The following is a 12,514-nucleotide window of genomic DNA, read 5'->3' as shown; positions in this document are numbered from 1 at the left end:
CCTCATAAGTGATTTTAAAAGAAACAAAGTAGTTTTGCAAATCTAACATACTGTTTTTACATTCATACATATAAAATTTCCATTTAATGAGTTACAACTATGCAGAAGGCATTATGCATGCATGTGCAGTTAACTATTTGCCAAATCAGGAAATAAACAAGTTCCAGAAAAAAATACAGTATCTAATACAAACCTTGGACTTGAACTTCATTATTTTATATTTTGCTGCAATTGTTGAGTCAAATTCTTCATAAACATCCATCATTGTAACTGGAGTTGTTGTTTCTTTCCCTGTGTTTAGGTCTATTTTCTGTTCTCCCATGGAAAGAAGAATGAAGGGAAAACAGTGTAAGTCTTCTCATCCATGAAAAACAGAAGCCTAAATCAACTTTCACCTCCACTCATTTTAAACATTGACTGCCACGGTCTTACAAATGAGTTTGAAGACATAGACCTAAAAAGTATGCTAAATTCAATGCCAAATCCCTCCAGCGCATTATAAAAGCCAATGAGAAATAAAGACAACCAATCCAACACGATGGTTAAAATAAATGTTTTAAATCCTGTCCCAGAAGTTCCACAGTTCAACTAAGATTGAAAAGAGCAAGAGCTGGGACATTGAGGGATTAGACATGTTAAAAGTCCAGACAAAGAAGGGAAAAGAAATGGAAATGATTTTGTTAAGTAGCCATGGAGATATTACTGCTGCCTCGGGAGCACAAGCATGAAAACTGAGTCAAATGCCATGTCATGTTTCAGAGTTTAAGTCACAAGTCCAAGTGCTATGCAAAAAGGGAATAAGAAAAAAAAGGAAGCATTAGATATATTTTAAATTTTATTATTTTTAAAACTATGTCTATGAATCCTGGCACAGAGACACATGTCTTAAATCCTGGCATTCAGGAGGCAGAAGCAAGTGGATCTCCGTGAGTTCAAAGTCAGACTGGTCTAAATAGTGACATTCAAACTAGCCAGAGCTACACTGTGGGACACTATCTCAAAAATAAACAAGCAACAAAAAAGTTCTATCTATGTGTGTGTGTATATGTATAAGGGTGCCAAAGGAGTCGAGAAAGAATGTCAGTTCTCGAGTCCCAAGGGGTTCTAAGCTACCTGATGTGGGTGCCAAGAACTCAACTTGGGTTCTCTGGAAGAACAATACCAGCTCTTAACCTCTACGCCATCTTCCCAGCTTTTATTATAACAAATTGAAAAAATAAGTTATATTTAGTTTCTATACTTTTTAAATTAAAATTGTGTCATACACAATTCCTGAGATTAAAAGGTAATCACTAATGTTTACCATTTCACGGGGAAGGAAGTAAAGTGTTCGCTCAATGTTTTTCACCATAACACAACAGCTCACATGGGTTTGGGCTGATTCAACCCATACTTTGCCAAACAGAAAAACCACACCTGGAGAAAGGAAAACAATGAGATAAAGGCTTTTAAGTAAATCAAATTAAAGAGGCAAGTTCAAAGGTCCAATGAATGTGTTCACATATTTATACCTAGTTCATATTTGTATTCCCTTCTATTCTTCTAAGATCACCAAGGTAATAAATACTGTAGCATTAAAATGTGGGTTTGCAGACATGAAGTCACTATTCATGAAAACTGGGCATCAAGTAAAAACTCAAATGGATAGCCAACTCAAGAGACGGTCCCTTTGCAATATCCTGGACTCCATAAATGAGTAATCAACACAGCTACTCAAAACAGCCACTGATCTTAGATAACAAAAAAATTCTGACACATGCAAAGGTTACTGTTCACCCTAGTTTGACAAGACAGCTCATCAATGTTTTCTTTTGTCACTCATCCTGGCAGAAAGAAATAAAACCGTCGAAGGATTTTCATTTCTGGAGACGATTAAAACTCTTACAAAGTTGTGTAATGTTCAACAAGGAGGTGGGGGTATATGTGGGGAATATAAGGAGAGGGAAAATTAGAAGTCATCCTCACAAGAGTTAAAAATGAAAAAACAAAATTCCATGCAAAGAAAAAATAAAGACCCTAATATTGGATTCAAAGATTCAAATAGCTCATTTTACAGGCAAACTAATATCACACTTCATGCAACACATTTGACACTGTTTATGCCTCATTTGCCACAAAAAGATCATGGTAAACAAAGATTACATCCCCCCCTCAAAGTTACTAGCTGAAACCAGGTGCAGTCAGGATTATTCAACCTTGAAAAAGTCATAATGAAGACAGGATATGTTCCGATATGCAAAGAGTAAGATTCTTTTCATAATTATGGTTCATTCAGCAATAACTGACTGACTTAGAATCTGGAAGAAAGTAAGCAACAATAACAGGGTCTTTAGGCATACTACGTTCTTATTAGCAGCATTGACTTCACCAAAGCTTAGTGATCATTAGCAACTATCACAACGAAACTGTTCAACCCCCTAAGATTAAAGTTTTTTGTTCAACACCCTAAGATTAAAGCTTTTAAAAGCTATTTTATGTAACCCATTGGCATCATAAACACAAAAAATATGCCACTGCAGAGGACACAACTTGAAAAGTGCCACAAAAGAGGAAAGTGGACTAAGAGAGAAGCTGAGACTCATGGCAGGAAAGGGCCAAGGGTACTTTGTCTTTTAGAACCTCAGTTTTCAAAGTGAATAGTCTAGATAATTCCTGAGGCCTCCTTCTGAACCAGAAATTTCCTTTTTGCCTCAGCATTTGTATTATGGAGCAGTGTCAGATTCTTCCCATTGTTTAAAATAATGGTGAATTAAAGTAGGTAAGGTAGCACAGGCCTACAGTTTTAGCTGAGGTGGAAGGGTCTCGAGCTCAGAAGTTTGAAATCAACCTGAGCAACACTGATCTCAAAAATAATAACTGAAAAATACATCCCATGCAGTGTAGTTCAGTGGCAGAGCATGTATAACATCCTGAGTTCAATCTCCAGCATGACTGGAAAATTACTGCCAGTACAGAAAAAAAAAAGTCTTCGGATAAGAATATATATATTCGTACCCCCCCCATCAATGTCTGAGGCAGGTGGGAGAACTGGCCCTGCAACTCATCTGGGTAGGTAACACAATAGAGCCAACTCTGTTGGCAAAGGTATGGGTGACCCAGCCCTGAAATTGTAAGTGTGGAAGAGCTGTCCCTACTATTCGTTTGTCATGCAGGGGTGTGGGTGGGGTTGAGATGTCACCCTTACCCCCACTGCAGGCAACAGACTAGTGAGATGACCCTACCCTTGCCAGCTCCAGCACTCAGGAAAACAGGCCATGCTCCTCACCTAAGCAGCACAGCAGAGCTGGCCCTGATGTTGCAAGCAAGGGAGAACTGTCCCCATTAATCATCTGACATATGGCAGATGACCTCTCCTCCACCCCACCCCACCCCTCCACCCATCAATGCCTGAGACAGGTGGAGGAGCTGGCCCTGGAGTCCTAAGTGCTGTCCCTGCACCTGCCTGGACAACAGAGTAGAGCTGGCCCTGGAGTCACAAGCGCTGTTCCTGCACCTGCCTGGACAACAGTGTAAAGCTGGCCCTGAAGGTGTAGGCCTGGGAGATCAGACCCTGAGGACATGAAAGCAGGAGAACTGGCCCCACCTGTCATTCATTGTTGCAAAGGTGAATTACCAGGGGCAATGCTAGAAAGTTCATCCTGATGGTGAGGACAGGTGAGAACTGGCAGGATGACTAATCCTGCAACTATCCAGGCCCAGAACCAGGGCTTTGAATTGGCCCACCCTAAATCCAGCTTCATGCTGAAGCACATGAAGGAGACAGACTGGTAATATCCAGTTAGCTTTATGTAACTTAGGTCTCCAAGTGAAATGGTTAGTCATCCTTCTTACATACTTGCTTTACATTATTCCCTCTGGTAATATTAGATGCAGTCTCCAGGAAATCACATTGAAAAATACCACTTGTATCCAAAGATCCCAAGAGATCTAAATGCAGACAATTCTATTTCAGGTGGATATAGCATTTTATACTAATCAGACTGACCATGGTAACTCTGACCACATTGATTCTGATCCTTTAACAAAGATTCCTAGACTATACTGAGTCCACAGGAAATCCTCCTCATCTCTTAATCAAATCTGTAAAGTCTGTCTTATCAGTTATAATCATAAATCTGTAAAGTCTGTCTTATCAGTTATAATCATATATAAGGATGTAGATGCTAATATGAAAATATCTGAGGTTTTTTAAACATTATTAGGAGGGTGAGTATGGAAGTCAGAGGACTTCCTGCGAGAATCAATTCTCTCCTTTCACAATGTAGGTTCTGAGGGTAGAACTCAGGTCACCAAGCTTAGCAGCCTTTACCTGCTAAGCCACTTCACCAGCTCCTGTACAAAGACAACTTTGAGGAGAGGGTCCTTATGCTGCCTATAACACCAGTTCTACAAAAATTAAATTTTCCAATGGGTTTTAAGAGAAAACAATACAGAGGACACGAACCCCAAGGCTAACAAAGGCAGCTAGCTACTCAAATGCAATCCTTACACCCACAGCTAAGTCATTCTGGGCCAAATGCCAGGATTCATTTAATGAATTGTGGTAAGTGGAAGTTATTTTCCCTCCTATTTATGAACAGAGAGGCTAAAGATGAAAAACACATTTCCACTACTTCATTTGGGGGTACGTTTTAATTTTGTAAAACATTAACCTCTTCTAGAATAAGACAGGTTCAATCTGGTAACAGAAACAGACCCAGAAGCAGCCACAGAAAAGCTATCAGTTCAAAGAGAACTTTCTCAGTTATTTGTGTTCAAAATGTGATACTATACCTCTGACATCACAGTGGTGTTCTGAGCTCTTTAGGTGATTTTTCCCCTATAAAAGGGAATAACAACATCCCCCACTGGATGCTCAGCCCTACAAATACTTAAAGAATATTCTCTTTGTTCTGTAGTTGGGCAGCCATTTTAACCAACACATTCCTAGCATTTTGTGAGTCAAGAATTCACAGAATTAGCTCATTAGAATGACCAGGAAGAAGCCCGGAGGTGATGCACACCTTTAATCCCAGCACTTTGAGGGACAGATCTCTGTGAATTCCAGATCAGTCTGGTCTACAATGCTAGTTCCAGGACAGCCAGGGCTACACAAAGAAACCCTGTTGCAGAAAGCAAAAAAAAAAATAATCATCATGGAGTCAGTCTTAACTCTACAATAGGTTTATGTCAAAATATAGTTAAAATCTCTTTACTTTTCTATTTCTACCCAGTAGCCAGATTCCAATTACCTAACACCTCTACCCTGGACTAACTGGTCTTCAGGGCTTCCACATTTCCCTGCTACTCCACTCCAGCCTCCATGAGTGTGTATACACATATACAAATACATACACACACACACACACACACACACACACACACACACACACACACACACACACACACACACAGAGAGAGAGGAGAGAGAGAGAGAGAGAGAGAGAGAGGAGAGGGAGAGGGAGAGGGAGAAAAAGAGAGAGGGAGAGAAAGAGGGGGGCACACATACTTCTCCACACATGCCAGGGCATTCCAGTTAAACTGTAAAGTCAATTATGAGTCCAACTTTCTGACATTTCTCCAGTATTCTTTGAGTAAGATTGAAATTCCCTGAGAAGGCTTTCAAGGCCTTCAGTATCTAGCTGTCTAGCTATGTTGGCTAGTTTGTTTGTTTGTTTGTTTGTTTTTGTCAACTTGATACAAGCTAGTGTCATTTGGGAAATGGGAACTTCAATTGAGAAAATGCCTCCACCAGATTGGCCTGAGGGCAAGCCTGTGGTATACTTAGTTGACTGATAATTGACGTGTAGCTTCACCTCACTGGGGATGGTGGTACCCCTGAGCTGGTGGTCCTGGGTCCTATAGGAAAACAGGCTGAACAAGCCACAAGGAACAAAAAGCCAGTAAGCAGCACTCCTTCATGGCCTCTGTATCAGTTTCCACGTCCTGACTTGAGTTCTTACTCTGCCTTTCCTGGAAGCTGGACTACAAACTGTAAGAGGAAACAAACCCTTCCTTATCCAACTTGCTTTTGGTCATAGTGCTTTATCACATAGAAACCGTTAACTAAAATACTAGCCTTTGTTCTTTGTCATTATTCATTATGCATCAATTTTGTCATTTCCAATGGTATTACAGTCACAAAAGCCTCCTTATCCTCCTTTTAGGCCTTTGCACTTACTGGCTCCTTAAACTAAAGTGCTTTACATTAGCTTTAGATGTGCCTCATCTCTCAATCCTTTGTTTTTTTATTCTTCTCTCATACATACATTCTTACCCAAGCTTCCCCTCCCTCCATTCCTCTCAGTCCTTCCTCCACCTCCCCCTTCCCCAAATCCAGTTCCCCCATCTCCCCCCAGAAAAGAAAACACTTCGAAGGGACATCAACTGAAGATGGCACAAGATACAATAAAACCAGGCACAGACCCTCACATCAAGGCTGGGCAAGGCCCAGTAGAAGTACAAAAGAGTCAGTGCTGTGGAATAATCCTTCTGTACACTGTGTTGTATAATAACTTGTTCCTGTTGTTATAAAAAAAAAAGCTGATTGGCTGACAACTAGGAAGGATTTTTGAAGCAGAGAGAACGGTGGGAAGAAAAGGAAGAGTCAGGGAGTCACCAGAGTCAAGAGCCAGATTTGGAACAAGGAACATGGGAAGTTCATAAATGAGGTAAATGAGCCTTGGGGCAGCACACTGATTAATAGAAATGGGTTAATTTAAGTTATAAGGGCTAATTAAAAATGAGCCTAAGCTATCAACCAAGCATTTATAATTAATAGTAAGCTTCTGAGTAGTTATTTGGGAGCCACTGCTAGAACACAAAAAAAACTCCACATACAAGTCAGAGATACTACCACTCCCACAGTTAGGAGGCCCCTAAAACACCAAACCAACAACCATAACATACATGCAGACAATCTAGCGTAGACCCATGCAGGCTCTGTGATTGCCACTTCCCTGATTAGTTGATTCCATAGGCCATGCTATCCTGCAGGATTCACTTTTTAAGACAAAAGTCAGTTGGTCACCCTCCAACTACCACCCACTCTCACCCCACTTAGAATGTAAGCCTCTGTATAAGGAATTTATCCAGCTTGTTCACTCCACCTCAGTAACTAGCATACAATGAATGTTCTCTGTTGAATAAAGACAAATTAGGCCAAGCGTGGTGGCTCATGCCTTTAATCCCAGCACTGGGGAGGCAGAGCCAGATAGATCTTGTGAGTTCAATACCAGCGTGGTCTATGTATCGAATTCCAGAACAGTCAAGGCTACATAATAGAACAACCAAAATAATTAATTTAAAAGACACAAATTACTATCTGATTCTATTAGAAAAACAAAGCCAATCAGAAACACAAAAGTATTTAAAGGAAAAGGCACTAAACTTCGTAATAAAGTCTAAGATTACCTTATGTATGATTACCTGGTTGGTTGTATGGATCTTCATAAGCATCCAGCCAATAAAATTGAAACACTTGTTCATCATCTGCCCCTTTTACCAAAGGGAGGTGGGTGGAATCCACCTGAACTTCCTGAACTAAGAAACTGCTTTCATCCTCCTGATCCATGTCCCAACAAGAGACATCTGGGAGAAAACTTTCTCTGTAGAAATCACATTTTCAAAAACTATAAAATCCAACAGAATTAGAGTACAATTTTTCTGGGAAAAAATCATAAAATGCACTTACAAGAAAGACGTGGTCCCTTTCTTAGGATCTGTCTCATGTTTCACCCTCTCTTCAGGCTCACTCTCCTGGTCCCAAGTTCTGGCAGTCACAGGCTCCCCATCTACCTCCTCAGCTTCCATGGGCTCATCAAAGTCACCATCTTCAAATTCCATTATCCCTGACTCCTGCTCATCTTCTGGACACTCTGGCTGGGACAGCTCTCCTGTAAACATCACCATATATTCCCATCACATACTAGGGCCATGTGGTACAAAGCTTACTCAACACTGAAATAACAGCCTTTTCCTACATTATACTTGTATTTCTTTTTAATCTTCATGTTGGATGCTTTTAATTTTTACTACTATAAATTCAACCTTTCTGAATTAGATGTGCCACCTTCAAAATTACCTCCACCCCTGTATCACCAAGCCTCTACATGTGGCAGTTATTGCTCAACAACTTGTACCTTTGCCTGACATGAGACTTACCAGCAAATTCAGCACGTTTAATAGGAATGGGAGTTAACAGAGGCTCCTTCCTGAGGACAGGGGAAGCAGGTTTTCCTGGAGGAATTGCCTGTAAATGTTTTTAAGTGTTTAGTCAGTTAGAACTGCATACTAAAAATATGCGACTGTCCTACCCTGACCAAAGATAATGACAGTTCCCACTTATAAAAAGATTTTGTGTATTATTAATGTAATGGCTTCAATTATTTTACTGTTACCTAGATTTACACAAAAAATACTTGTTTCCAGGAAGAAAATTATTGCATTTAACACAGTTGTAATACCTATAATAAACAGGTACTACTTACTACAAAATTTACTATGAAAAAAGCAGGCACATGCTATTTTTGAAACACATGAAACTATATTGAATGGCAGTTCTAATTTAAAAGAAACAAAACAAATTCAAAATCATCATCTCTTTCATATAGCAAATAAAACAAATTTCAAGCAAAACAATAAATCAAGACGAAGGATGTTTCTACTGACTTTACCTTAGGAGAGTGTACTGAGAAAGGATTGAGCAAAGTTCCACTGGATCTTTTTTTCTTTGGTATCAACACAGGTGGTGGAGCTATTTGAGATACCTAAAAGGAAGGGGAAGACAAGACATTTCACTGTCATGCCTGGTTTATCACATAATAGAAAAAGTACATTTCTTTGCTTATGCACAATAAGTAAAGCATTTTTCTTCCCTGCCCCCCCAACAAGATCCATGCTCTTGTATTGCAGTTACTATAGCAACAATACTACAGAAATCACTAGAAAACCAGAATATGTATTTAATCCATCCCCAATTATTTTTCTTTCAAGAATTTAACATACTCTCTTGACTTACTCTTTCAGGTATTACATTTACAATCCAACAAAATAGAACTACACAGTGTTGGTATTAGTAAATTAATCAGTAGTCACTTAGAAAAAAGTACACATCTACACAAAAGCTTAGTCTTTATGAGATATGGCCAAATTGCAAAATTCACAGTGCAACAGAGCCTGTTTGAGTTCTATCAAAGGCAGCTCACTTACTCTTCCTTCACTCCCACTCAGAATTCAGAAAGGGGCTCTCATACCCAAGTGTGCAGATTGACAGGCTTCAATCTATTTACAGAACATACACTATAGCAACTGAATACAAGCAATGAACATTCACAGAACCAACTCCTGGATGTATTCTTACTACTTCCAACACACACCCACACAACCCATCTACATAATCTTAGAGCAGTAACAGTTGGAAACTCCTCACCTAAAATGGTGAGAAGAAACCTATAACAGTGAGAAAAAACTAATTTGAGGGTTTTTGCTTTCCTTTTGTATGGGTGTTGAGGGGAGATTTTGTGTGTGCATTCATGGTGGTATCCTGGTACTTTTCTTTCTAGTTATAGTCTGCTTTGAATAATTACTGAACTGTTTCTTCAACCTATTCCCCTGCAAATCTTACAAACGCCAAGAAATTTACTTACGTCAGTATTCAGATCCTGTAGAATGTCACCTAGCAGATCATCCTTGGACAAGTCTACTGCTTTCTGTATATGATATAAAAATTATTTTTAAAAAAGTTCAAATGAGAACATTCTGGAATAAACTTTTTCATGCAGACCACACACACATCTCTAAAAGTAAGAACCTAATCCCATCACTTCACTGCTCACTCTCATCTACTATTCAGATTTTAACTATCACCTGTGCATATTTAATTTTTAAGTTTTTAAATTTATACTCCCAGACTCTACTTTCATCTTTACGCCATCTTGCTTGTCACTAAAATTAAACTTACTGTCATTTCAGCAATTCTATTTAATTTTCTTTTGTCTCCTAAGTTCAAACCACTGAGGTACCTAAATTCACATAAAACCTAAATTCACCTTTCTAAGTGCAATTCATAGAACACTACTTAATTATGTATTGAGCACATACCATTTGGGCAATGAAAAATTAAATTCATTTCATAGAGGGAAAAGACACAATATATGGAAATATGAAACTCACATCTGCAGTTTTCTTCCCAGCACTAGCAATGAACATTGCCTTGATATTGTTTGGTTTTGTCACTGAAGGTTTCTTTACATCCTTCCTGTCCTTTCTGTGTGCTTTGCCATCACTTCCTATTGAAATACAAAGTATTCAGAACACGCCCTAGATGGAAAACTAAAGCCTAGTTGCAGTCACTCATTGTCTGTATATGAGAACTTAAGAAGAAAATAAATTAAGAATTCAAAATACAAAACTGGGAAATTCTGTACAAGGTACACAGGAAAGAATCCTTTAAATGAGATAAACTGAAGAAAACTCAAGGTTGAATCATGAAAATGAATTCAGTATCAGTGGAAGTTAGGTGACTAGTTGTTAGTAGGAATGCAAAGCTTTTGAAAAGGGGATAGATTGCTGTCTTGCTTCCCACAAAAATAAGATAAAGCTAATCTAGAACCAATAGCAACTGGACACATGCTCTACACTGTATCAAAACTGAGTGGCACAAGCATACTTGCTTATTCCGAGAGGACTTTTGTCTTGTGTCTTCCCTTGTGGGCATGACTAAATCACCTATGAACTTTTCTAATACTGTCCATTTTAATATCACTTTCTGATTCATTCCAAAATTATAATCTAAAAAGAAACTAGAATGATTAATTAAAACAGTGCAGTAGCAGTATACAAAAAATAGATGACATAAAAATATCTAAAGAAAGGTGTGTCACTCCTATAAGAAGCCCATAAACACATGTGTCTCACTCTTTCCAAGTACCCCACTTTATACTACCCCATTCTTAATTATATTAAAAATCTTTTAATAAACTTCAACTCTGCTTCATAAAAAGACCAGAGAACAACCCAATTTCTTATGAAAATTTGGGGCATAATAAAGTTAGCAACTCACATTACACTTCAGGTTTCAATAAACCATGTTGACTAACCATTTGTAAAGCAGTAATTTGGTATTAAAACCAAAATGACAGCTGGGCGTTGGTGGCACACGCCTTTAATCCTAGCACTCGGGAGGCAGAGGCAGGCAGATGTCCGAGTTCGAGGCCAGCCTGGTCTCCAGAGCGGGTGCCAGGATAGGCTCCAAAGCTACACAGAGAAACCCTGTCTCGAAAAACCAAAAAAAAAAACCCAAAATGACAAATTTAAAAATAAAGCAATATACATAATTTTGGGGTTGCTCAAAATTTTTAATAATCATTTTTTGAAATTTTCTTTTTTTGTTTTTTTGAGATAGGGTTTCTCTGTGTAACCCTAGCTGTCCTAGAACTCACTCTATAGACCAGGCTGGCCTGGAACTCTGAACTCAGACAGCTGCATGTTTCTGCCTCCTCAGTGGTGGAATTCAAGGCGTGTGCCACCACACCTGGCTGAAATATTACCTTAATGATATCTAACCTCCAACTCCCTTGCTCTAACTTGCCCCAAGACCCTCCAACATACCTCTCTCCTACTTGTGTCCTTTTCTACTATAACCCAGAGTCCAATTAATGCTGCCCATATGTTCATAGGTGTGATACCAAAATTTAGGCTTTATTCTCCTCCCTAAGATTTCTAGTCTCCCTGCTTCTAGCCATCAACTGCCAATAGCTCCTCAATTAGGGTTAAAGTACTTTTTTGTTTGTTGTTAGTTGTTTTTATTTTTATTGAAAATATTCTTCTCTCATACAATACATTCATACAACACACAGTTTTCCCTCCCTCCACTCCTCTCCATCTCCCCTCTCTCCCAGGTCCACTACCCCTCCTTTCCTCTTCAGAAAAGAGCCGGCCTCCAAGAGACGACAGCCAAAAAGAATAAAACAAGTACAATAAGACCAAGGCAAAAGTCCTCCTACCTATCTCAAAAGCTTGACAATACATTATTAGCAAGGCTTTGGAAAAACATATTTGTACACTGTTTATAAAAAATGTGTAATTCCTATGAAGAACATAATTGGGCATAGTGGCTCGCAGTTGTAATCCTAGCATTCAACAAGCTGGGACAGGAGGACTCAAGAAGCTGAGACAGGAGGGGCTTGAGTTCAAAATAACCTGTGCTATGTAATGAGCCCCTATGCCAAAAAAAAAAAAAAAACAGGGCTTAAAAGATGGGTTAAGGCAGCACCCACGTGGCAGCTCACACCCATCTCTAACTCCAGTTCCAGGGCTCCTGACAGTCTCACAGACACAGAACACCATGAACATAAAATAAAAATAAATTTAAAAAAAGAGAGATGGGTTAAGGGCACTGGCTGTTCTTCCAAAGGACCAAAGTTCAATTCCCAACACCTACATGATCACAATGATCTGTATAACTCTACTAGTTCCAGGGGATCCCTGAAGCCTCTGTGAGCACCAGGCATATATTTGGTGCAGACACACATGT

The 12,514-nt window shown here is 39.2% G+C and overlaps 1 protein-coding gene across 4 annotated transcripts in view; it reads right to left on the bottom strand.

Annotated features, from left to right (window-relative positions):
• Pola1 (DNA polymerase alpha 1, catalytic subunit) overlaps nt 1–12,514 on the bottom strand; it is a 309,461-nt gene that overhangs the window by 282,588 nt on the left and 14,359 nt on the right. For all 4 annotated transcript variants that reach the window (XM_027431877.2, XM_035450313.1, XM_035450314.1 and 1 more), the window contains exons 5-12: nt 10,153–10,268; nt 9,627–9,689; nt 8,655–8,747; nt 8,143–8,230; nt 7,673–7,874; nt 7,408–7,586; nt 1,304–1,416; nt 194–310 (exon numbers count right to left, since the gene is read on the bottom strand). In XM_027431877.2, the coding sequence (XP_027287678.1) occupies nt 194–310; nt 1,304–1,416; nt 7,408–7,586; nt 7,673–7,874; nt 8,143–8,230; nt 8,655–8,747; nt 9,627–9,689; nt 10,153–10,268 (971 nt within the window). The remainder of the gene's footprint in view (nt 1–193; nt 311–1,303; nt 1,417–7,407; nt 7,587–7,672; nt 7,875–8,142; nt 8,231–8,654; nt 8,748–9,626; nt 9,690–10,152; nt 10,269–12,514) is intronic.

The sequence above is a fragment of the Cricetulus griseus genome, chromosome X, assembly GCF_003668045.3.
Source record: "Cricetulus griseus strain 17A/GY chromosome X, alternate assembly CriGri-PICRH-1.0, whole genome shotgun sequence".
In the NCBI taxonomy this organism is placed as follows: domain Eukaryota; kingdom Metazoa; phylum Chordata; class Mammalia; order Rodentia; family Cricetidae; genus Cricetulus; species Cricetulus griseus.
Note: the sequence above shows the minus strand (reverse complement) of the source record. Positions and strands in the feature narration are given on the sequence as shown.